General features: G+C 37.5%; 1 protein-coding gene across 1 annotated transcript; it reads left to right on the top strand.

Annotated features, from left to right (window-relative positions):
* Nucleotides 1–3,707: 3,707 nt before the first annotated feature.
* Nucleotides 3,708–13,725, top strand: LOC139122320 (substance-P receptor-like). The gene is made up of 2 exons (XM_070687715.1): nucleotides 3,708–3,869; nucleotides 13,306–13,725. Exons 1-2 carry the CDS (start codon nucleotides 3,708–3,710, stop codon nucleotides 13,723–13,725), a joined length of 582 nt encoding a protein of 193 aa, XP_070543816.1.
* Nucleotides 13,726–27,401: the final 13,676 nt, after the last annotated feature.

The following is a 27,401-nucleotide window of genomic DNA, read 5'->3' as shown; positions in this document are numbered from 1 at the left end:
ATTGTTAGAGTCCAAATCGAGGGGAATTGCGGGTGATTTATCGCGTCCATGGAAGCTAACGAATCGAGAACGAGGAATATTAATTTCTTTGCGCCAATTTGCAATATTATGACACAAGCATCGATTTCAGAATGAACACTATCATATTATTCAACCGACACTGTATTATCTACCTCTCATCTTTAAGTCCAACATTGTTTAAAAGGTATTTATTGATAGGCAATTTGTCGATTAGCGAAGGTAGCTTGGGCCTAAAAAAAACTGCCTTGATAGGTCTCCTCATTTCTGCGTATGGGTCCTTACGATAAATCTAACTTAGGGATAGGCCTTTACTGCTTGCCCGAAATCTTTTACTCAATTAGAATAAGTCACGAAAAAATATAGGCATGGCACTGTGTGACGAAAAGTGCGATCGAGGTTTTCCATCGTAACAGCGCACCAGGAACTTTAGGAGTCATCGACAACAAAGATTCAAGGACGTCAATCGGTACGTTAAAGACATTTCCACTTCTTTCTTGGAAGAAAGTGGCACCACTGCGACTGCTGTGAAGGACACACTCAATAAATTCTGATGATGCATTCTGTCCGTGTGTATTTTAAAGCATGTAAAACAGTAATAATGAATAGACGAACATGTCGCGTGTTATGAAATAGTACTACCCGGCCTTCATTCAGGCTGTAGCGCCCGTTCATCACCCTTCGTGGCCGTGCGTCGCGGAAACATCTCGCTCTTTCACGCCTTTGGGGAAATAGCGATGTATTTCTGATAACGTGGGACCCAGAGGGCTACAAACGAGGGCTATAGGCCTTGCATGACCTTGTCCGTTACATTTGCTACTCAAGAACAGGAAGAGTTTTGGATTAAGCTTCAAATGCGTAGAGTGTCAAAGCCAGTGCGCTTTGAATATGATCCATAGCGTTGCGAGGGGTAAACTGGCTTTGCAGCACTTCTTTATTTGCTATCATCAAGGAACTACTTTAATTGCTCGAACAAAGCATGGTACAAAATATATATAGAACTTTTCTTTAAGAGCAATGGGTTGCCAATATTATGAAATTCGATTTTCTTCGCCGAGAATGATGTGTATGAGTACACGTGAGTTTGTCTCTTATCCGCCTCTGTATTGTCCTCAAAGTATACCAATTGGAATGTGCAGCATTGCATACGTTAGGACGTGCTCAGAGGATCTAATCAAAGCCCAATGGACTTGCTATGAATTACATGAGCCAGATATCAGCTGTTTGTTTTCACTTGCTTCGGCACATCTCACTGTCGCACGAAAGCATAAAATTCGCCTAACAAAGGAGAATGCCAAAGCAGTATCAGTTTACGACTAAAAAAGAATGCGCCGTTCCTGTCTAATTAACCACGTAACTGCTAAATTGAATTAAAAAACGGTCACGTTTCACCTGAATTTCTCTTTATATTCCACAGTGTGAACTCAGCTTAGAATATCCACGTAGAAATTACCTATATCATTAATTCCCGTTAACTTATATGAACCCTTTCGCAGCCTTCAGCGAGTCTCCAATATTTATATATCTGGATATAAAATAGTAATTTACATAAATGTATTTTTCCTCTGTGATTATAATATCTACCATGAAAATACTAGTAATTAATTATTCAACTCACAATTACTTCAGTCCCCTTAGAGCGTAATTAAATTTGTCAACCCACAACTATCGAAAGTTTTACGAATCAATAAGACCCGATATAACCGCATTTAAACGGTCAAATATTTACAGAAACTATTTACACGCGACACTCTCATTATTATCGCCACACTGCCGGTATACATTTTAAATAGACAAAAGTGTGACATATAAACCTCTTTATTCTAATTTCTGACATCATTGATACTCCTGGTATCATAGAAACGTGTGGTTGATTTGCAGAGATGGTGTGAAATGTAATTAACATATCTTAACGTTCTCCAGTCGATGAAAAGATAATTCTCGAGGGTAAGTGTAGCAAATTGGCTTTAATTCCCGTCGTTAAATGCGATATATGAGTCTTTAATGATTTATGTCAGCGGCATTCACCGTCTGTTATTGCCTGCAACGAGTCCTATTTGGAACTTGCGGGATGATTCGAGGAATGTGGTGTTGCTATCAATTACGACAGAAATCCATGCAGCAAGTATTAACATAGAAAAATAAGATCTTCACAGGACTAGTCCTGCCACTGGATTGGATTACAACAAGTAAAATTTATTGGGAATTCGTTGATCGGAAATTTTAAAACATTGCCATACTGTGAAGCATGTCCTTTAAAGAGGCACTCCCATTTGGTAACATTTTTAAAACACATTTTTTTAATGCCAACGGTCGATATTTGACGTGGCGACTGGGCGCGGATTGCGAGATATCGATAAAAACATGTCATTTCCCGAGCGTATTTTTCACATCCCGAAGTTTTACGATCGTTTCTGATTATGACGCGAAACCCACCGAAGGTTTGTTGTTGTGCTGATTGACGATATTCTAGGGAGTCCATAATAAGTTCGAACGACGCAATTTTACCTCCCACTGCGAAGACTTTATATACAGCATTATGCCTTTACCACAGGTCAGTTTTTGAAAACTTCTTCTTAGCTTTGTCGTTGTCATTATTCTAAATCAGTTGTATTATATTTTTAACCAATACCACATAAACATAATTTTTACGTGTTAAATATTAGCCGCCTCCGATGACTACATTTTGTCGTCTGCCACACAGTACGTGTGGTTCGCCGCGCGCGTGGTATGCGTGTATGCATACCACGCGGTGGCCGCTATGTATCAACCGCACGTAACTGGGCTAGTCACCAATGCGAATTCTGGTGGAATCAGCAAAAATTGTTTTTCGTTTTATCACCAAGTCAGTAAGACTCAGCTTTCTCCCACGGGGCATGACCGATCACCGAGGCAAGTGGTACTGTGGCGTACAGCAGCGTCAGTGTAGACTCGTACTCCATAGCTTAGTTGAAAATGGCCCCAGTGCCGAATGTTCGATGTTCGGAAGCTGAATTTAGGTGGGCCACCGGAATTCAAACTTTTACTTTTTTGAAGACATGTTTTTATCGATATCTCACGATCCGCGCGCAGTCGCCACGTCAAATATCGACCGTTGGCGCCAAAAAAATGTGTTTTAAAAATGTTACCAAATGGGAGTGCCACTTTAAGCTGGCATGCCTTTGCAGCTGCAGCTTATGTAGTTCGAGCTTAGTTTGAGATGTAGCTGGTCCAAACATTTCGTTAGATAAACAATGGTCAAAGGGTCTTGTTATAAGCTACATCAGGAACTTACTCATTCAAATTCAAATTCTCATTTCGCTAAAAGCATGTCGCGAGTTCAAAGTGTTTTACAGTAGTCTGAGGGCGCCGTATATGTCTGACTGGTTTTGTGTGCAGTAACTGCAAACGCTATAATTTAGGAAATAAGCAATATGTCAATTCAGTGACTGTGAGCCTACTTTCGTATGCTGCCATATAAGTCTTTAGTCTTAATCGTGTCATGCTAAAAGTAAGGAACAGGCGAAAGTGGGTCTGAATTAATGTATAAGCAGGGAAAGAAGCCAAAATCGGTGGTCACGTGACTGGTGACGTTCGCTTACTGTTTGAATTGATGTGATACCGGGCGAGAGTGTAGTTGTAGTGGTTTCTAAAGTCAGCACTGAGACTGCAGCCGTCCACTTCGTTGATTTTCTTTACTGGTTCACAGGATGACGGAAGAAATGGCGCAGTTGTGGTATTTTTACCAAAAATACAAGCACGTCTTTGCCGAGTACAACGTGTCTCTGAATGAGACCATTAACTGGACGCAATACGTGGAGAACGTGGACGAGCCAAATTACTCTGGCTTGTCAATGTCGTTCAGGAGTCAGGTGTTTTTAACATTTGCCTTCACGTGCAATATGGTTTTATCCATACTCGGTAATGCAATTGTAATCATCGTTCTGATATGCGAGAGGAGCGGACGGACAGACCTGAACGCGTTCCTGATTCACCTTGCAGTGGCCGATCTTGCTATCGCTATTTTCTGCATGCCGTTTACCTTTCCTACCATAATGTACGGTCGTTGGATCTTTGGTAACGCTATGTGCCCGACAGTTATCTTTATTCAACAGGTTAGTTTCTCTTTTTTTAATATTAACCCTGAGATATGTGCATTAAATGCAAACTTTGCAACAGACACTTCGAAAACCTCAAGGAACTAGTGTATTCGTGGGGAACCTTGCTTCTATATTAACGTTTCGACCGTTGTGATAGAATGGATGTCACCGAGTGGTTTCTTTTAAATGCGTACACGCCTTGAGTCAGAAAAAAAGAATCTCAAAAAAGTAAGGACGCCAAAGTCCGCGATTTTCTTTGATAAACGTGTCAATTTTCAGCAGATGCATGACTGCTAGTGCTGATGATGGAACATTTTGTCTTTGACTCATGTTTATATTTATGGCATAGAATACGGAAACCAAGTGAACATAACAAGCAACGAATGGAGTTCACAGACAATATCTTTTATTTGGTGGTTACAGTAGGGGTACCGTACATTCTGTAAGGTATTAGGAAGAATGTTTTCATTACTTTCAAGTGGATCTGTCATATACGATAGAAAGAACGACGTCAGCAGTCTATCAAATTGTATTTTCACACTAATGCGCGCGTGTCGTATACACTTTCCCGCCAAAACTATATTAGTACGTTTTTTCAACGACAACAGTAACTGTATTGCATGATAAAGGTCATGCCTCCGTAGGTTTCAGCCGTTTTCGTCAGTACACCGCTGAGTAATTGTAAAACTATTTCAAAAAAGAGGACAATAGGAAACTGCAGCTGCAGCGAAATGTTTAATGTGCGATTCCTAGAATCAAATGCATGCGGTAGAAAACTATTATGGGGCAAGACGCCAATGCGTTCGCGTTTTTTTATCTACTACGATATGCTTTTATCCGAAAATGGCAGTTTGTGTAATCACGGTTTTTACAGATTGACGTGTTGACGTCATGCGTACGCGTTCTGGAGTTTGTTTGTTCATTGCGAACGTTGTAAAACATGCTAGACGTCAACACGACAGCTGGCAATTCAACTAAATGCTGAAGAAAACCCCCATAAGTAACGTGCAAGGCGCATAAAAGAATCTTAATATCCTGTCTTATTTAGAATTATAAGCAACCCTTGCAGAGGGCACGGGAGAGTTTTATGTAAACCTTGTCGAACGTAAAGGAAACATCCCATTTATTGTGTTTTTACTAACAAGGCCTTTAGCTTCAGTCATAACATTACCTTACGTGTAATTAAGGAGTAATAGCGCACACTGATGATTTACCCAGGAATCCTTTAATGATGGCCATAGGTGCTATAAACGTGAAAGATTGTTGGTGTTTCAGAAGGTTACGTTGATCATACGATTGCTTAGAGACTTAAAAAAATCGATTTTGAAACCCTGGGAGTCCATAATATACTCAATTTGTATCCTGCCTGATTATGTCAGACACAGCTTCATAATTTTGTTTCCTGTAGGGAATTGCTTAAAATCATTAACTGCAAAATGGAAAATGTATTTTGCATGAACGTAGCTCCTCGACGAGGGGCACCCTCTGTGAAAGATAAATGTTCTTTCGTGAAGTGAAATGATGTTCTTACAATATCACAATTCGGCCTCAATGCCACTTTAATAGGCCACGATAACTTTTGCCCGGGCATTCCGATATGATTTTACGAGTAGAACAAGGTGTATGGCAGACAAAACAAAAGTACTGGAAAACATACGTCGAAAAGCTACAGCTACCGAGGCGTTATATCATGGCCCGAAAGCAGACCTACTTTTTACCAACCACGTTCCTGGCAAGTATTCAAACATAGTACTTTGATTTGCTTGAGAATATCCTTTTGAGCACTCAGATTTTTACTTAAATTTTATGGCCCACTACCTTTGGGGTCTCATTTCGGATAAATAAATAATAAATAAAGTTTTCGCTGTCCTGTTTTCTTCATCGAAAACCGAAAATTTCCCCGTAATGTCAACTCAGGGTATAGCGGCCGTTTTGAATTTGAAATATTAGAAATTTACGGTAACTTGTTTTCCGTATGCCAAACTTTACATGGTGACAACTGATTTCAATTCCTAATGTTGAAAGAGATTGTCTAAATATTCCATGAGAAGCGTTTTGAGCAAACGTTTTAAATTGTGTGTTTCAATGCGCGCATTATCTTATAAAGAAACATCGTCAACCTTTACGTATCCAAAGGTACTTCTTCACTTACAATGTTATCAACTGCTTTTAGTTGTAATTGAGGCATCATTTACCCCATGTATGGAAATAATTTCCATCTGTGATAGTTTAAAAAAAGCTACGGTGTATTCTAGCTAGAAATGTATAGAAAAGATTAAGTCATGAAAGACCGCTTTGCCGACATTAGATATACAAATGGTGTATTTGAGATGGAGAGTTTGCTTATAATTTTAATCTCGTAGAACTAACGCAAAATATAATCAAGATTATCCCTTACTGTAGCACAAAAATCCTCTGGAGACAAAAAATGATGTCGAGAAAATATGCGTACGAACTCATACTTCGTCATTCTTTTGTAATTGAAATCATCTCATTCCTTCCTTACTAACAGACTTCGTCTATACACCATACTCGTTTATTCTTGACAGTTTACCTGTTACCAATCAAAGTTATTAAGTTACCCCTAATACTTTACTGCCAAACGCGGCTGTATCATAGCTGAAGTTAAAGGGACAAAGTCGGCCATTTTTTATGAATTTTGTTTGATGCGAGATTGTTTGACATGTCGAAATATTCTGAATGAATGGGTGACCATGCATATATTCAACCCCGGTTTTAGACATCGAGAAAATTAATGAATGGTCATGATAATTAATTCATGTATGCAAATATGTGCAAATCAGTGTGTGCTTATACTCAGAGTGCACTGCTCACCACTGGAACTGGTTGTAACTCATTCACCCACTGATATTACAATGGTTATCGTTTTGCTAGTTGTTGCAGCTGTAGTTCAAGGTATTAAATAAAGTTTCCATCACTTGACCTCAGTAGAACCTCTTTCACAAACAATTCCAAAGAAAAAGAAATTATTTTTTTGAAAAATAAGTAAATGAATAAGTAAGTAAGTAAGTAAGTAAGTAAGTAAGTAAGTAAGTAAGTAAGTAAGTAAGTAAGTAAGTAAGTAAGTAAGTAAGTAAGTAAGTAGGGAAGTATGGAAGTAAGTTAGTAAGTTTGCAATTAATTAAGTAAATAAGTGAGTATAAGTAAGAAGCTCATTCAGTCAGTAAGTACATAAGTAAGTTTAGTACGTACGTTCAGCACGTTCGTAGGTAGTTGGGTAAGGAAACGAGAGGCAGGCAAGTAGGTACAGATTGGTAAGACATTAACTCCAGCTTGTGAAATAGGATGCGTTTTATATGTAATGTATCTAAACCGCTGTGACAGAAACAGTGGAAGAGTTACTACTTTTAGAGCCTCGCTTCAAGAAACAGACATTTATCTTGTTTCGCAAAATTACCACTCGACATTCGTGTGCATGTCACGCAACGGGAGACCTGAGGAAGATTTACTTCAAGTCGACAGAGCTCCCTACAATACCTGTTTTAAGGTCAGAAATCTCATATACAAAACGAATCTCTTACATGTTAGAGGAGAGCATTGCATGTCTACTTATGTCATGCATCGACAGACGAGGCAGATGGATTAATTTCTCCGATACAAATTAGGTACGTCATAATAAATCCTACGTCTATGTATGAGTATATTGCCCGAGGACTGGTGCTGGTATTTGCCCAGTGTAAATAAGCATATGTTCCTAGACTCCTGAGGCAAACAGATCCAATTACGTGTCCTACTGCTGCAGATGCCGCTTCATGACATGACCGTCAAAAGGAGTTTAGTACGTCGTTGTAAAATACTCAGGAAATTCCCGGTCGGAAGAAGGAGTATTAAATCCTGAGACGGAGGGCTTGTTTATATGCCTGAATAGGGGTTAATTGCACCCAACGAAAATCACGATATTCCGTTGTATTGACCGCTGCAGGTATATTTGTTGCTGGAATAATTTCAATTGGTTATCCCATACGTAGCTGTAACCTAGACTTTCAAATGCTAAACAAAATGTTATTCGCCCAAACGTGAGACATAGCTTTTACGCTGATAACGAGGTGATTGGTAGTGCAAGTATTTAAAGAACACGTTGCCAATCTAGAGGTTTCAAGCCAGGTGTGTGCAACCACATTTGGCCACAGAAGCATAAGGCATATGTTGCCACAGAAAAATAATACTGATACCGTAATTATGAGATGGAAATTTATTAACAACATCAACATTGTTCTTTAACGACTGTGGTATGTCAATGTTGCATATATGTTCAGTAACTCCAACAGCTAGTCCTCTCGTTCTGCATTTGTTAAAACCCTTTGTTTTACTCTCGCAATCAATTCGTCATATCTCCACTGCTGGACTAATGGCTGATAATATGGCCATGGAATCGGCATTGTTTACACACTTACCAGTCGCGCGATATTTAAAGCCTCGACGGAAAGTTTAACACTTCTCAGAGGTCACGATGCTTGCGTTCATACGATGCTTGCACTCAGCTGTTCTGTCAATAGTTTCAGCGTACCTAATGTACACTTATGATCACTATCGCCCCTCATTTGGTCATAAAATTCAGAAATCGATTTATTGACATTATTAAGATCATCACAATTACATTATCTCTTCTAGACTATACATGACTTATCCGCCTTTGGGTTACGTTTGTGGCAGTGAATGCAGTGAAGTATATTTAAAAGGCACACCAAAGAATATATTCTGAACAATCGAAAATCATAATTAACTTGGTTTTTTTACCCAAACGGATGCATTATTAAATTTCCTTGAATCTAAAGTCGTATACATATTATGAGCATCATAAAGAAGGTTACTATGCCAGAATCAAAATGTAATCGTTTTGTTATTGGTTTAAAATATCTATCTCAATCGAAGCAAACGTAGGCCAACTTAGATTTAACTATAAAGAAAGTAAATGTTGTAGAACTGAGCAAATTTACCCGTATTGATTGAATCTCTCTCTTTCTTTCTCTCTCTCTCTGTCTGTCTGTCTCTCTCTGTGCGTCTGTCTGTCTGTCTGTCTCTGTCTGTCTGTCTGTCTGTCTGTCTGTCTGTCTGTCTGTCTGTCTGTCTGTCTCTCTCTCTCTCTCTCTCTCTCTCTCTCTCTCTCTCTCTCTCTCTCTTCTCTCTCTCTCTCTCTCTCTCTCTCTCTCTCTCTCTCTCTCTCTCTCTCTCTCTCTCTCTCTCTCTCACACACACACACACACACACATAGCTGTGTGGCTATCAGAGCAGCATTATACACAAAGCTGGTTAAATAATGCTCAAGATAAGCGATGAACCCAGCAGCTTCTAGTTAGGCCTACCACTTTAAAATTATTTTACTCGGAATGAGTGTACATTGGTAAATGAACTAAACTTTTGATTTCATAAATTCACTGCTGGATACAAGAAAATAAGTGATACTCATTATATCTGGTCAAGACGTCCTGCTTGGTTCATTATGTTTAGGTGATCAGCGTGAAGTATTCAATTTCTCAGGCAATAAAATCCCACAATAATGTGTAATGTCTTTGCGCTGTAAGCCTTTTTTGCTGTGAAGTTCATGAATAAATTAATGCAAAGAAGTGGGATAAACACTGTGCATGTTATTTTCACGTATTGTGAACTTCACGAGTAATTTTCGTTTCAATTATCGGGGACTTTTTCTTGTTTAACATACCTATGGTATGCGGTTTTCAAGCTGGTCATAAAGAAGCCTGAACACACATTTGTCACGTTCTTTGCGAACGGTTTCATTCCATTTGAATTTTCAATTTGAAATATGTAACACGCTCATCAACAATGTTTAAGTGAGTAATTAAAGTACCCTACAAGACGTGTGCTACAAAAAATTATCATATAATTTCGATAGTTGGGTCATGCGTAATTTTTCAAAGCAGCCCCTGCTCTCGAGTATTTACTGATACATGCATACACTCAGCTGCAAGGGTTGCACCATGAGTCGAACGGAGGAACAAATTTTGCAGGAAAATGGTTTGTAACAACAGTGTATTTTTGATTCATTGGAAGTTATCAATTACCTACCCTCAAATTGACTGGATAAGTCTCGTGGCAAACGTTTTGCCTTCGTAACCGCGAGTCCCATGGGAGTAAATTCTCGCCAGCTGGTTGTGGACTAAACGAACCCACGTGAGTTAGCATCTCGGTGACCTAGTTACCATCTGGCAACGTGTATGCCGTTTTTCAAAATCCAAAATACCAAAAGATATTCTAAAATCTACTTCCAAAGTGAGTAGTTTGATTAAAACCTTGAGTATGCATTAGTATATAATTCTATTTTTACGTTTTTTTTCTTTTCCTTATCGGAATGAAATTAATTATACATTTACGTTTGTGACATTTCATGCAGGAGTCACTGTGTTGTCAACCTGAGGGTCTCATTAAAGGCTCGTTGGCGCCATTAATTACGTGATGTGACATCGTAGCGTTCTCTCAATACTGAACACTTGCGACAGAGATTCTCAACCACGTGCGACAGAGTTGTCTCAAACATTTCATTCGTTAGCATGGAACTTAGAGATCGAGAGCATACTAACCGAGGTTTGAAACGTCAAAAGTACACCCTTCCTATTGGAAATCAAAGTAAGGTAATTTTATTCATACCAAAAGGACGAAACATTGTTTCTCTCATTCTTTGATGTCTTTGCTTAGTTTGCAGTTGGTATGCTATGTACGAAATGTGGTGTAAACTAATTATCCGTAAAATCGATTAATTTTGTCATCAAACAAGACCTGTCCATAAACAATTCATTTCGATCTCAACTTACTAAACACGTATCAAGTAAAATCAATCGAAGGTAAACGCCGTAATCTTTACAATAAAATATTCCCTTTAGACTTTGCTTTCTTCTTGATGAGATGAGCGAGAGCGAATGGCCAAACCATTTCCTTAATGCATGTTTTTTTTTCTAGAGATCACGCCGTTCATGCCATGCGCAATGTCGATCTTGAATGCTCGGGTCTGCAGCAAAGATTTAATCTTGATCTTAGACCTTTATCTATTCTACGGAATTCAATCTTCTTGCAGTAAATTCCACTTACTTAATTGCTTGCGAATCAAAAGACAGAGACCAATAAAGGCATATGTTCTTGATGGACGTAGAAGTGCTAGAAAGGCACAGAGAATAACAGCGCAGTAGACCACTGCAAAGTCAACCTATTTGCCTAAAACAAAAATCAACAGTTTTGCTCTTTTTTCAGGTATCGGCACATTACTATCCTTTATATGTATGCTCTTGACTTTCTCATCGCTTTAGTTGATATCGTTTTTGATCTTTCTGTTATCGGAGTAATTCTTCCCGCGTAGGTTGTCTACTTACAGTAGAACTTATACTTTAGATGAATAAAGGAACACTTTTAGACTTCGCTCATTTTTTTTATTTTTATTTTTTATTTTTTGAAAAGTAATGAGTTTTGAGTTAAATTTTAATTTAACGACTCCTGATGTTGATAGTTTTTTTACCTCTCTATTCGAGGAAGAAACCTAACCCTAGTGTATCGAGTGCTTCTTACACCACGGGAATAATATCAAAGCTTTTCTTTTGTTAGTACACATTATGTGTACGTGTGAAAAATTTAATGCCCGCCTACCAACTTTGTTATCAATCCAGATAAATATCTTGCATGATACACACCCTTGACGAATTCTTTCCAAATGGCAACAGATATAGCGCTTACTGAATTCCTCGTGAATATAACATTCCTTTAATTAGTTCATACAGTTTGAAGAATATCTGGGAATTGTTTCAGTCGTTCATGCGAAAAACGTTCATTTGACTAACTCATATCTTCAAACTATCCAGAAATGTTAGGCACATATTTGAGTATTCAATGTCAGTACAGAACAAACTGCCAAATAAGATAGATTAGCATTTCAGCATATGTTAACGCGTACTTTACGGAATGCACCAATGCATGAGAATGACGGTTCGTACTTTGCATGCATGAGCAATCGGATTCCTCAACATTCATGCAAGTTTTAAGTATTTTCTCTTAGGCGCAAGGTTATAATTCAAATTGTGTTTGCCGGTTATTATTAGGGATTTGATTGATTAATTTGATAAATTAATAGCGTATATACAACTTCTTCACAATCAGAAAGGATGTTGTCGATGTTTTTGATTGAGTACAATTAAGAATACTTTTGTAATCGTTGCTCTTTTTGTACAGGAACCGTTAAATCAGCGATAATTGAAGCGCTTTTGTTCCCTTCTTTTTATTTTTTGTTAATTTAACAAAAATTCGAAGGCAATTTTGCTTTTTTGTTGCGATAGGCTTTAAAATGGCAGGTAATCATCTAATGAAATCGGCGCTGAAGTATCAGTGACGAATGTCCAGATGTATTTCTCTCCAAACCAATGGCGCTCGAAAGCTTTCGGCAAATATGCCGTATATACGTGCAAATATTGAGTCTTGCCTTTGTTGATATCGAAAGAGAATGTACTATGAAAGTAAAATTATTGACGTCATCGCAGCACGCATAGTAATTCTCAAACTTGAAAGTTACGAAATTTTTAGGAGTCCAGAGCTTTGAGTAATACAAATACTCGAAATTAAGTGTGTCGATAACAAGCATAGCAATTATTGAATCAGAAATACTTTAGAGACACCCAGGCCGAGATTTAGACATGCAGGAGAGTTAAAGTGAGAGATTCTGCTGAAGTTTACGACACGGAGATGCGCCCACTTACGTGCTAAAGTTAGACAAACCAGGAAAACGAAACAGTTCTGTGGACATTTCGTGATCAAGGGTCTCAAAGAAAACTTGAAGCAGTATTTGAACCAATTACAATACAGGAAAGTCTTACTTTCTCATGTATTGATTTATTTGGAAAAAGACAAATATTGAGTGCATCCTCTTCATCAATAATTTTTATTCACACTCATAATAAAATTAAACTCTCCTAAATTTAATAAAAATTTCGAGTCGCCTTTCTGGTTTATGCGCATTACAAATTTAGGGGGAGACCTACTGTACAGAATCACTTATCGGTGTTTATATTGCATTATGTCTCTAATATCCGTAAGCATTGAACGGTGTCAAAGTGGAGTATTTGCAGGCAAGACCCTTTAAGATTTTATTCATTAAATCTGCTCTTGCTACAATTGACCTTACTCGCTACTGACTAATTGCTAGGACTAATGTTGTGGAAAATGCCGAACAATTTTATTTATCGCCTCCTTACAGATTGCAGTTATAGTGAGTATTCTCACACTGACAGCCGTTGGAGTTGACCGCTACTTTGCAGTCTTCTACCCACTGAAAGTACGTGTTACCAAGAACAGATCAAAGACTGTTTTTATCTTCATCTGGCTGCTTGCTGGTTCCCTAGCAACGATCCAAACTGTCTTCGTCAGAGTGGAACACAGAATCTACGATGACGGGATCATCTACTTCTGCAGCGAATGGCACCCAGATCTAGTCTTTGCCAAATATTACGAGATTTTGATGTTGCTTGTGACGTATGTCATACCACTTTGCATTCTGTGTTTCACTTACATCGCTGTGGGTTTACGCCTATGGGGTCGCACTATTCCTGGAAATGCCGACCAGAGCAGAGACCAAGGACAGGCTAAAGCGAAGAAAAAGGTAATATCGGCCTATTAGATCCTTGTACTCAAACATACTTAAAGAGGTTTCAAATCAACTCGGCCTAAATTCAGTTCATGTAAGAAGATTAATCTGGCTGATTAATATTCAAACGGTAATCATTTTCAGAACTCAATTCAATATTGTCACCTGCTGCCAATTCCTGGTTTCTCAGAAGGAGTATACGCTTATTAAGAAGAGCGATAACAAACCACCATCTATCAAGGTTGAAAAATACGACACTTATCGTTGTAAATTAGTACATTTACCGTGGTCTGTTTTGAATGCCTTTGACATACCTGCCGTCCCATATTTTTCCTCAGACGCTTTTGATTTATGTTCGCAACAGTCCTGTCGAAGATTAAAACAGTCATTTTAAATCAGAGCATCCAACACAATTTTGAGGATTGTGACTTTTTCTAGAAACTTTCCGCAAAAACGGTTATTAACATAAATAAATAGACATAAACGTTTTTAGCAATTTTGTATGACTTGTAATGAGGTTAAAATTAACGACACTTTAATGAAAATGAACTTACTCTTTCCTTTGATTCATCACTCCTTCCAAACGTTTTTTTCTGGAATGGGCTGAGTTCTTTTTTCTGCCTATCGCCTATAGAATTAGGCCTATGTGTTCGTTTTACACATTATGAAATATCTTGCTGTGCTTCTTGCCGTGCGAGTCACCGACAATATGCTAATCAACGCATCCGTTATCGATATCGATACGAGGTAAAGAGATTGAAAGATGTTCACTAGAAATTTGACATTGTAGAAAATATTGGCGAAAATTCAGTCTCATTGAGATGTCTTCTAATTCGTAATGAGTTTCAACCGTTTTGCGGTTCATCGATCGCCTTCAGAAACGTAAAACTAATATTCAGGTTATAATTGTTCGTGCCTACTGCTCCGCCGACGATCACGTTTCGGAAGTGGGTTTTCTGTTGACGTATATTTTCCCATGAATTTCGCACCCGCTGCAGGCTTTCTTGACATACGCAACGTGATGTTTGACATATATGTTTGTTGGTTAACAGTTAAATGTCCTGGTACTGTATTAAATGTCGAAAAGAAATAATTGAATTAGTGATAGATAATGTATTGAAAGTCTTTTTTTCCAAACTTAGAGGTGGGCTCAAGTAGGAAGTAACGTGAAATCAACTTGTAGGTCTTTCAATTCTTGAAAGGGATCTTATTCAAGCAATACTTTTAGTTAGTTAACCTTGAGCGAGACGTGAATGATGATTTCATAGACACTTTCATTGAGCATGTCACGCATGTCTTAGGATGGTAAAACACTGTACTAACCAACATTTGTAACACTTTCATTTTGTGGGAATATGTGTGGCAGTAAAACCAGACACTATAACCATATACCAAGCCAAATGCCAGTGTCGTAAATGTCTGGAGCGCAAGAATCCTTAAACCGTCAGGCAAACTATTACGGTAACCGATATTGCATACTCGAGATCTGTCTATTTTTCATTTCAGGTGATCAAAATGTTGGTGATAATTGTACTTCTGTTTGCTCTCTTCTGGCTACCTCTCCATATCTTCAAGATTGTCAATACCTTTCATCCCAAGTTGTACGGTGACTTGAGATACCAAGATACCATAAGAACGATCAATTGTTTCGTTCTCTGGTTTGCAACAGCTCACAGTTTTGTCAATCCAATGGTTTACAGCATCCTGAATGATAATTTTAGGGTAAGTAAGGGCTTATCACGGTTCCGAACGCTCTGAAAAACATGTATGTATGTATGTATGTATGTATGTATGTATGTATGTATGTATGTATGTATGTATGTATGTATGTATGTATGTAAGTATGTATGTATGTATGTATGGATGGATGTATGTATATACGTATGTACGTATGTACGTGTGTATATACGTATGTACGTATGTATGTATGTATGAATGTATTTATGTATTTATGTATGTATGTGTCTGTATGTATATATATATATATATATATATATATATATATATATATATATATATATATAATAATGCAAAAAACAGTACGTAGGAGAGACCAAAACAGAATTTCGATTAAGATTCAATAACCATCTGTCCACCATCCGTCGTAACTCAAACATGCCAGTAGCGCTCCATTTCAATTCAGATCAACACACAATCCAAGACGTTTCAATAGTTGGCATTGTGAAAATCAATAAAATGGACGACCCGCTTCGAAAAAAGCTGGAATCCTTGTGGATTTCCAAATTAAAGACATTAACACCTGACGGCCTAAATATTCACAGCTAGCTACTCCCATTGTCTTTATTCAAATTCCAACACCAGCGCCCTCCCAGCCACACTATAAATACACATTAAACATTCTCCCAATTGCCATTCAACATCTGAGCCATTCAAATAGGTAAGAAACAACTCCTGTATTTTCACCATACTGTCACTTAGTATTTTCTCTGACATGTAACTTTTGTACGTTAAATATCACTGTGACTTACTCCGTGTTGAAACTTTTTGATCTGTAGCACCTGAGGAAGTCCTACTTTTAGGACGAAACGTTGTGCTGTTATAATAAACTATTTGAACCAGAAGATTGGTACGTGTGTAATATCCTACAAACGAATTTATCATAACCACGCCACCGACAACACTGGGGACAACCTGAAAAACCATAGTCGAATATATATTCATCACCGGAAGTCCTTAATATCCTCTTTTCGGAACCAGTGTACATCTTCTGACATGAACAACGCACCACAAATAGTGAATCACCTTAAAAGATCAACACAGAGGCTGATATCGTTCAGATCACATGTAAGGTATTTACGAGTCTACAAGGTGAGAAAAACTACCCCTAAAGGCTTGCGTATCAACGTGAAACCTAATATACCTCTAACATCCGCAAGATTTCACGAGAAATGGAATGATATTGTACACAAAACATCCACCGCTCTACAGAACATCCTCATAAAAGAATGCAGGTATCTTGCGACCCAACATCAGAAAATCGTCAACTCCAACTTGTTGAAATTGAAGGAACAGTGTTCTCCAGACTCTTTATCAGTCATCTCCGAAGAACTCGAACAATGGGAGAAAGATATTACACGACAGATCATCCAGACTAAACAACATAAACTCCATCGAGATGGTATCAACGCCCGCATTTCTGACTACCAAATCAGTCAACACATTCATAAACAGCTATTTAGCCAACCACCGGAAAAGAAACAGAATGAAAACAGTAAGACTGAAATGAACTCCGAAAACACACAAATGAACTCAGAAAATTCACAAACGAACTCCTCCACTGTCATCAACTTATCAGATGTTCCGCTCACTGAAGCCGAGGTAAGTCTCCTAGAAAGGGGCCTCACATTTTGTCCCACCCATTGAAAGTAAATAAAATTCAACTCGACACAGATGCGAGCTCCTTTTACAGGCGCCTTCGTTTAGCGGAATTTTTCCATGATGATGATGACACCTCGCAACTTACTAATGAAAATCCATTCCGCAAAAAAAGTTGCTTTTCACCACCGATAAATCGTGACCCCTTTCTGGAGACTTACATCGCCCTAGTCACGGAAGACATCAAAAAACACAAATGCACCAATTATAGCAAAGACAACCTCAAACCACATGAACGGGAAGCTTTAACGAATCTGAGAAAAAGAAACGATATCGTCATCAAACCGGCCGACAAGGGGTCATCAATTGTTATTATGAATAAAAGCCACTACGTCTCAGAAGCAGAGAAAATTCTCAATAATCCAAAGCATTACAAGCAGCTCCGTTCAGACCCAACTAATAGAATAAACAAAATCATTAGAGTAGCAATCGAAGAAGAATATAAAGAAGGCAACATATGCAAAGATACTAGGGATTATCTTATATGCACGAATCCAAATCCAGGAAGTTCTATATGCTGCCAAAATACACAAACCAGACATCCCATTCAGGCCTATAGTTTCTACGTTTAATCATCCCACTCAAAAAATTTCTGAATATGTCGACCGTTATCCACAACCACTAGTTTCCACTCTACCCTCATACATTAAAGACACAACCCACTTCCTTCAACGTATTCAAAACCTCGGGCAAGTACCTAAAGGAAGTATTCTCGCCACCTTTGACGTCACTTCGCTCTACACCAACATTCCCATAGATGAGGGTATTGCAGCATGTCAAAAAGTACTTGACAAGCGCACAGAACAGGTTCCACCCACAAAAACAATAATCAGGTTCCTCAAACTCATTCTCCACAACAACAATTTCACTTTTAATAACTCACACTTTCTACAGGTGTTCGGCACAGCGATGGGCCAAAAGATGGCCCCTAGCTATGCTAATATTTTCATGGGCGAATTGGAACTTCAGATCTTACAAAAAGCGCCACAAACACCACTTGATTGGGCCAGATTCATAGATGACATCAACTCCATCTGGGCACATGATAAATCCATAGTCAATGCATTCCATCAATTCATCAACACTATACACCCCACCATAAAATTTACCATGACACTCTCACAAACTTCCGTCCCTTTTCTTGATATCTCGCAACACTTGGATAAAGAGGGTAACATCGAAACAGATTTATACAAAAAACCAACAGACACGAATCAACATTTGGCATTTACGTCATCACACCCTAGGCACACAAAACTAGGCATACCTTATGGATTAGCCATCCGCATATGTAGAATATGCTCCAGGCATGACTGGAGGGACACCCGCTTAAAGGAATTGACAACATCATTAATCAAGCGGGGATACCCAGAAAGCTTGGTTATAGACCAAATAAATCGGGCCAAATCAATTCCGAGAAACACCCTCCTACAATACAAAATAAAACCACACCAAACACGTATTCCTTTTGTAGTTACATTTAACCCTCGGCACCCAAACATCAAACAGATCGTTCAAACTCACTTCAATATATTACAAAAATCACCCCGTTGTAAAAGTGCCATCGCTGAAACTCCAATCATAGCACACCGCCGTAGTAGAAACCTGCGAGATCTATTAGTTCACAGTGAACTACAACAGTCCGATGCACCAGCAGGTTTCTACAAATGTGGCTCAACCAGGGGCTGCAACATCTGTAAACATTCGACAAATGCCACCAGTTTCCATAGCCACTCAAATAATACAGTTCACACTATTACACAAAACATCACATGCAAGTCTAAAAACATAATATATCTTATAACCTGTAATAAATGCAAAAAACAGTACGTAGGAGAGACCAAAACAGAATTTCGATTAAGATTCAATAACCATCTGTCCACCATCCGTCGTAACTCAAACATGCCAGTAGCGCTCCATTTCAATTCAGATCAACACACAATCCAAGACGTTTCAATAGTTGGCATTGTGAAAATCAATAAAATGGACGACCCGCTTCGAAAAAAGCTGGAATCCTTGTGGATTTCCAAATTAAAGACATTAACACCTGACGGCCTAAATATTCACAGCTAGCTACTCCCATTGTTTTATTCAAATTCCAACACCAGCGCCCTCCCAGCCACACTATAAATACACATTCAAACATTCTCCAATTGCCATTCAACATCTGAGCCATTCAAATAGGTAAGAAACAACTCCTGTATTTTCACCATACTGTCACTTAGTATTTTCTCCGACATGTAACTTTTGTACGTTAAATATCACTGTGACTTACTCCGTGTTGAAACTTTTTGATCTGTAGCACCTGAGGAAGTCCTACTTTTAGGACGAAACGTTGTGCTGTTATAATAAACTATTTGAACCAGAAGATTGGTACGTGTGTAATATCCTACAAACGAATTTATCATAACCACGCCACCGACAACACTGGGGACAACCTGAAAAACCACAGTCGAATATATATATATATATATATATATATATATATATATATATTTAGAGGTTAGTACCCAATATCGCCTGTTTGTGTGTCGTATCAGCGTGAGTGTCATTTGTGCTGCGTCAGACACGAGACGAAGTCGAGTGTCTGACGCAGCACAAATGACACGAATGCTGATACGATACAAGGAACATGCGATATTGGTCATAACCGATTTATCATATACCCATGCCAACAATTTTAGGGAATGTTTACCAATAGAACGAAAATTTTAAGGCTTTACTTTATTACGCCTCCATAAATATCAAAATCTTTGTGTTAACAGGCTTCATTCATGAAGTATACGACGAATTCAACATCACGCGCGACATCGCTGGAAGTCGTACATATATCAATGAAACCCACGAAGAAAGACACCGGTATACAAAAATTGTCATACAGAAGGGACATTTGAAGGTGCAATATGCTATTACAACTGCAACCGATCTAAAACTGTGCTCAGTTTAAAATCTATCCTGATTTCGATCGTCGTACGGCACGGAGCTCGCGCGGAGAGGACGCCATTTTGTTAGTTTACCCTTAGGGTTGCCATGTCAATAGTCGTCGCACGCGCGACATCGCTGTTACGCCACGCGCTCACTACCTATTCGGGGGAGACCCTGCACAGTGCAGGCGCCGTGCGAACGGCAGAATTTTTGCTAGAACTTGACCAAAATAAATACCATTGGAAAACATTTCAAGACTCAACATGATACTTCCGTATTTTGCAACCAGAAATTCCCGTGTTCCTTGAAGACCTTCAAATTTTACGTTGGCGACATCGCTTCGCAGGCGAGGAGCGGCAGCCATTTTGTTGTTTACGTTGTTTAACAACAAACTGCTAATGTAGTTCGGGAAAACTCTAAAAGTGATGACGTTCATCGTGCATATCTCGACGTTTACCGTGAATATCACGGCTGATATTTTACGGTGAACGTCACTAGGAGGTAGCAATATGGGCATGGGTATATGATACATATATATATATATATATATATATATATATATATATATATATATATATATATATATATATATATATATATATATATATATATATATACATATATATATATATATCATATACCCATATATATATATATATATATATATATATATATATATATATATATATATATATATATATATATATATATATATATATATATATATATATATATATATATATATATATATAAGACCAGTCAGGAATTGGGAGATTCTGAGAGTGAAAACATCTGTACGCATGGCAAATGTATACACCAAAGTAATTTTTAAATGATTCAGTAGCAATCGTAACGAGGCGTTATATTTTGTAACAAAGGGACTCCCAAATAAGAATAATTAAAATGTTATAGGAAAGCAACAAAAGCATGTGTTTATATTTTTGTAAATAGCCTACCCTGTGATCCTCTAAAAATACAATGTACATGTCTTTATTGTCCAACCAACGACCAACGTCAAGGCAATTTGCGACGGCACTGGTAATAAGCTACAAAAACAGGTTTCAGTTTTATACAAATTCTGTGATTGCTAAAACAGTTGAAAAGAGAGCTTTTGATATATTGTGCAGCGTTAATCACATATCACAGTACGGATTTAGTAAAAGTATTATAGTGATTTACTAGAATTGCTCCTGCCTATAAGCACCATATTATTAAACAGGAAATTTCTTCTTGTTCACATAGGGAAGCCCTTATATCGATTTAATAGGCACACGTTGTTCAATTTCCTGCAATGGGAACGTTTTACACAAATTGCACAAATCTAATCTCTGTCTAGCTTTCCTCCGTTAGATATAAGATGAGATTGATCGAGATAAGCTTTCCGCATAGTCGAAATTGCTTCTGTTGGTCGTAAGATATCTGAGTCCTAATTTGCCTTTCTGTGTATGTTTTACGTAGATTACGTTGATACAAAACCTCCTTTCAACAGATATTTCATTCCTGCACTCAGATTTTTAAAATCTAACACATCGAGTAAAAACAAAGTTAAGCCCCTTAAATAATGTTTATTACACGCTGGTATTTGACCCAAGACAGCTCGGAATTCTTTATTGACTCATAAATTACTAACACTTTCTTCATATTCATATAATCAGAATATGAAAATTCCACCATTACAGTATCCTTTCAAGACATAAAACTCTTTCAACATAGACATGTTGAGCAACACCTACTCGTTATGTGACAAAAGGTATCGATTCAAGGATAAGCATGAAAACATTTAATTTCTCTATCGATAGATAACCTAAAAGTTGTGATAAATATGAAGTAACTAAATTCAATTTAATGGGATTAAGCGAAAGCGATAATCAAGAAATATATTTTATAGTAAAGCACAGCCCTTAGTACAATAGATGCGTAAGAGATTTAGTAAAATTCATCGTTCAGCGACAAGTTGAAAAAAGACGCAAATGCCAAGTACACTTCCAAATCAATCTAAAGCCATCTTCGACGGATCAGATCTATATGACGCTAACGCACTAATGAAGCATGCAAAAGCTTAATACACGCAACTCTGAGAACAAAACTCCACTACTGTAATTTACTCCTATGTGCGCCCCCAGATAACACAATGGGCCTGTTACAACGAGCTCAAAATGTTGCAGCAAGAATAATCCCACACACCAGGAAATTTACACCGATCACCCCGGTTCTCAGCAATCTGCATTGGTGGTTACCAGTTCGTCTCAGGATTGACTACAGGATTTTGCTCTCAACTTTTAAGGCTATTCAGAAACAGATTCTTGCTAAATCAATTATCTACTCCAGCCCGGTATTCAAACTCGTACACTCCGTTCGTCCGCTTAGATACTTTTAACATCTACAACCTACAAAATCGTCACCTATGGTGGCCAAGCATTTTCATACACTGCACCTAAACTATGGAACGCACTACCACACGACATCAGAGAATCGCACACTTGGAAACTTTCAAAAGAAAACTGAAAACGAACATGTTTTCCAGAGCATACAGTGTGATTTAGCCATTGAGCGTCATTGAGCAAAACACTGTTTTTGATTTTGGCGATATATAAACTTCGCTGAAGCCCCTTAAACTTTCTATCTCGTCAGCCCACAAGACTGTAATGCGTCATGGAGAAAGCGCTTATAATATATTCAGACGAAGATGGCGTGGCGATCACGTCCACACGAATAATTCCAATTTCAACAGTTAATTTTCTGACATTGTAAAAGCTCGAAAGCAAATATTCTTGACCAATATAAGACACAAAAAGTTATGGAAAATTATTGAATCTAATTACTTATCTAAATAACTGTTGGTGATATGCTCTAGAATGATTTAGTAAGAGAGGAGGATGACACTGATAAAAATAACATCAAGCATCATGAACAGTAGCACAGATTACAAATTACATTTAGAATTTTAGTTATTGATACAATTGGTTAAATCGAGTCATGGTTATTTTGGAAACGGGGGGAGTATTTATCAGTTTGAACTTCGTCATTTGATATGATAATTATATAACAATAGCCACACGGTGGTACGTTCCGCGCCTCTCTTTTTTAAATGAAGGAAAGGTCAATATAGTGGGAAGCTATTCTAGAGTGGATGTAAAATCATCATGCACGGCGGTTGTGCCGAATGACAAATGCTCAATTAAGATTAAAATATGAGAAACGTGTCGGGATAGAACTTGACACGCAAATAAAACGTGCTATGTGTATCTTTATCGACACAAAGCACATATATGCAGTGAGAATGAAAACTAAACCGTGACTGATTATTGCAAGTTGTATGTCGAATACAGCTACTATCGTATCTTGAACACAAAAATGCTGCTGAAAAATATATATAACCCAGAGACGCACTCTCACAGATAAATTCCAAAGACGACCGTTAACAAAGAATATCCTTTAACCACAGTCTGTCTATAACACTAAGATTTAGTCCGTTACCGAGGTTATCAATATAAGATACGTCATAAACCTTCCAATGCATATTTCAAAACTACACAAAGTATAAACAATGATTATTATACCTTTATTATAAGGTTGTTATATATGAAAGAAAATGAGAACAGTTACCGAGGAATGTTGTGGCTAATCATCTTAAAGCCAACATTTAAATTTTAGGACAATATTTTTTACTCTAAAATCGTACAATGTCATAAACATGTATTAACAGAAACTGAGAAAACTGAATAATCCTGTCAGACTGACTATAAAACTCTATGAGACCGCGCAACAAGTTCAAGGGCATTACATCTGCACTCATGCATCAAATATCGTAAAAGACTATAATTAATTGAAGATAAAATTCAAGAGAGAAATCCGAAAGGTGTCCGCAGCCCGTATTCTCTGAAATGCTCATACTTAATGACTGATGACGTAAACGCCTGGAACGGAACATAGTTTTTCAGGTCAATTAGGCCTACATGCTTCGTGATCAAATGACAGTGCTATTACGGTAACACGCTTCTTATATACAAGAGCAGCGCGGAAAGAACCATTAGTGGCGTTCATTTCCGCTAGGATCCTATCAAGTATCCACTCAACATTCTCTTGCCTGTGAAAAAAGATCAGGATATGTGTAAAAATTAGCGATGCCATTTGGCGTGGTATAAATTGCCCTGGATGTAATCTTGTATATCCATGGCTAATAAAGAACTCAAGGAAATTGATAAAAGGTCCTCTTTTTCACTGTCCCGCTGCATCTGAAGTATTCTCTTTGAAATTGAAACAGGATCAACTCACTTCGAGGTAGCAATTAACATTTAACATCGTTAGCGACTGGTATTATTGATGCATTTTCAGACAAACTGAAGATAATTAAGGAATTGTTTACTTTGTCAAAAGGTCAACAGACATGGAATGTGTGCTTGTTTCAGCCACGGGCCTCATGTCGATAATAAAATTGGCCATTCCATTGCGGCATTTGCCAAAGGCGTTAATCTGTCGGGAGAATGAAATAATTGGCCTTTTGGTCCTGTTTGCAATTGCAATGGAAACACTAAGTTCTCCCACGCAATAATGTTGACATACTTTACGTCCTTTGGCATTTTGTTTTAATCAGTCGAGCCACCAGGATTTTTTCAATTGAAAACATTTGTGAATTATCGTCCCTGATTCGCCTGCAAGAAAAGTTGGCTCAAGAATGTTAAATATCAAGCTGACGTCCATCTTTATTTTGATTGTGACAAAAACATTCTTAAATTTGGCTTTTTTAAAATACAGCCAAATTAACTTTACATATAAGGTGTGTTGTTTATTCCCTCGTTTCAGAGCGATCTGAAAGCCTTAGCCCGAAGATGTTACGTACATGTGCGTAGAAACAAACGGATCTCTTTCAGGGTACGTAACCGCCGACGATCAAACGGGCGATCAAGTCTGTCTACGACTCGCACGCTATCATTATCGTCAACGTCATTTCTTGGACGAAACAAAAGACTCTCTGAGAAATCTATCAGCATGAAGGTGGAAGAAGATATGAACCAGAAAAAGTTGAGTTCACGTAGCGAACCAAGCCTTTAGAGTGACTATGGACCTCTGGAAGATTTACATATAGGAGAGGAAATAACATCACATTACATAGATATCTTCAAATCAAATATTTGCGAAGATCGTAGGAATGAATATATATATATATATATATATATATATATATATATATATATATATATATATATATATATATATGTATATATGTATATATATGAAATTTTAATATGTATATGTACATTATATTATATTGTACATTATATGCATTTAATTTATATTATATATGTACATTATATGTATATATATATTGTTACATATATATATATATATATATATATATATATATATTGTACATTTATATATATTACATTTAGATTGTGGAACAACGAAAGGGCGGTTTGAAAAGTTTCAAGGAAGACTCTTTTGATATATGAAGAACGTGTTTTCAATCTTACACTAAAATAATCACCATTGTATGTGGACACTCAGGACAACATCTTGCCACGAAAATCACAATACCATGCCTTCCAGACAAATCTATAATTATCATGTCATATTATGGTTTTCTTCACAGTAATAAGTGACATTTTAAGTATCGTATTCAAACTCTGTTCAAGACTTAAAGTGCGCACAATTGGAGACTCGTGAGGCAAATATTGTTTTATTGGAACGGACATACTTAACCTCCGAAGCATTACTATAAATATTCAGGTAAATTTTGCCAAATGTTTCACGGCATATTCTCACTATAAATGTATCTTCATCTTGTTAATAACATCTTCATGTTTTTTGAGATAGTATTCATACAATTTGCTTAAAAGGCTACTGAGAGTGCCTCATTAGGAATGCATCGAAATATTTGGAGGATGACAGGCTTTTTGAACACAATTATCAGTTTGTAATGCATTTTGGTATACTAACAGGGAATGTGATGTCTTTAGGATGTCTGCCGCAATCAAATCTGTCACACACTTTATGATAGCACTTGAAAAATCAACGAGGTTTTTGCTGGACCATGTAGTTTGCTCATTCTTGAAGCTTGTCATTTTGTACAACAAACATATTTGTATGTTTATTACCATATATTATTAAATCCCTTAACCTATTTCTAATACTATTTTAAAGCTTCAAATTCATTAGTTCAGCCTATTGTGCATGTTTTAAACGTATCGGCAGTTTGAATTTATTATATCATTCATATGATTTCCTGTGCATATATTAAATCATGTAAATAAGGTAATAAATGTCTGTAATTGACTTTCATGCATTGCGCCAATCGCAAGATGCATGAAATTTGAGCTGGAATAAAGGTTTTAAGTGTGTAAATAAAGTCTGTACGCAGAATTTAAACTGAGTAAAAAGCTGCGTATACGGCACATACTTTGACATGCAAGAGCGGACATTTGAAATATTGCCACCCTTAGCAGTCGTTGCCCTGTTGCATTATTCAGAATCCTTAATGCACCCCTTTAGAATATTATATATAGCCTACGATTATTTATTTCTTTGTGTCTGGCTGAAGATCAGGGTTTAATACGTAAACATGATTATTATCCGTGCACTGCCCCCCCCCCTGCCTGGGGTTAATTTGTTGCTAACCAAATCAAGTAAGAATACTTTCCATGCTAACCTTATCTTGCTATCTTTCCCATCAAGTGAAGTCAGAATTTCAATGAATGGTTTTGACTTACAGTTGCCGATGGTTATGTTTGGTCTTGTTGGAATTAAACGTACTCGCATTCCCGGCATGCTGAAGGAAGTTTCCGCATGGTTCAAGCGATTTATGTGACACGTTGGATACTTTTCAAGCCCAGACACTTGTCCAGACACTTGAATATGCGTTCTATGGAGATCTTAGACAGCAGGAGCAAAAGTCCTTTGTTTTCACTTTCACCTAACGATATTGGAATAACTTCACCACAGTATGCTATAAGCTTGGTTTCGCATCCTTCAACATTTTGCAGCCATAATGCTCATGTTAGGATGGCCATAAAGAGGCCATTGAGTATCATTGTGAGTAGAAGCCTCAAAGATTTCCGAGGAAGAATAAATGCATTACCTGTCGATGATGTTGTCATTGGTCTCATCTTAATTGTAATTAAAGTTATTCTTACAACTATTGAATAGAAGGAATTGATTATCATGCCATATTTTGATCGATATTCTCCGTTTTAAAACCAATTCTCAGAGGTTCCTACCAGCACAGATATTGTACTCGCAAAAATGGCGCATAGTTTCAATGATGGACATACAGGAAAGATTTGTAGAAATATTACATTCATACCTTACATGATGTGGTTGTTTGCTGCCCATACCACAATTATCGAAAGCAATGAGGCTCCGCAAAAATGAGACATTCGTTTCGACAT

The sequence above is a fragment of the Ptychodera flava genome, chromosome 22 (genome assembly GCF_041260155.1).
Source record: "Ptychodera flava strain L36383 chromosome 22, AS_Pfla_20210202, whole genome shotgun sequence".
NCBI lineage: Eukaryota > Metazoa > Hemichordata > Enteropneusta > Ptychoderidae > Ptychodera > Ptychodera flava.
The sequence above is the reverse complement of the archived record's forward strand: the minus strand, read 5'-3'. Positions and strand labels throughout refer to the sequence as shown.

Bases quoted from the DNA above. Each gene is read 5' to 3' on its own strand.
- LOC139122320 (XM_070687715.1), top strand. From the start codon at position 3,708: ATGACGGAAGAAATGGCGCAGTTGTGGTATTTTTACCAAAAATACAAG. The intron at 3,870-13,305 runs GTGTTTTTAACA...GCCTCCTTACAG, and splicing joins CAATGTCGTTCAGGAGTCAG to ATTGCAGTTATAGTGAGTAT.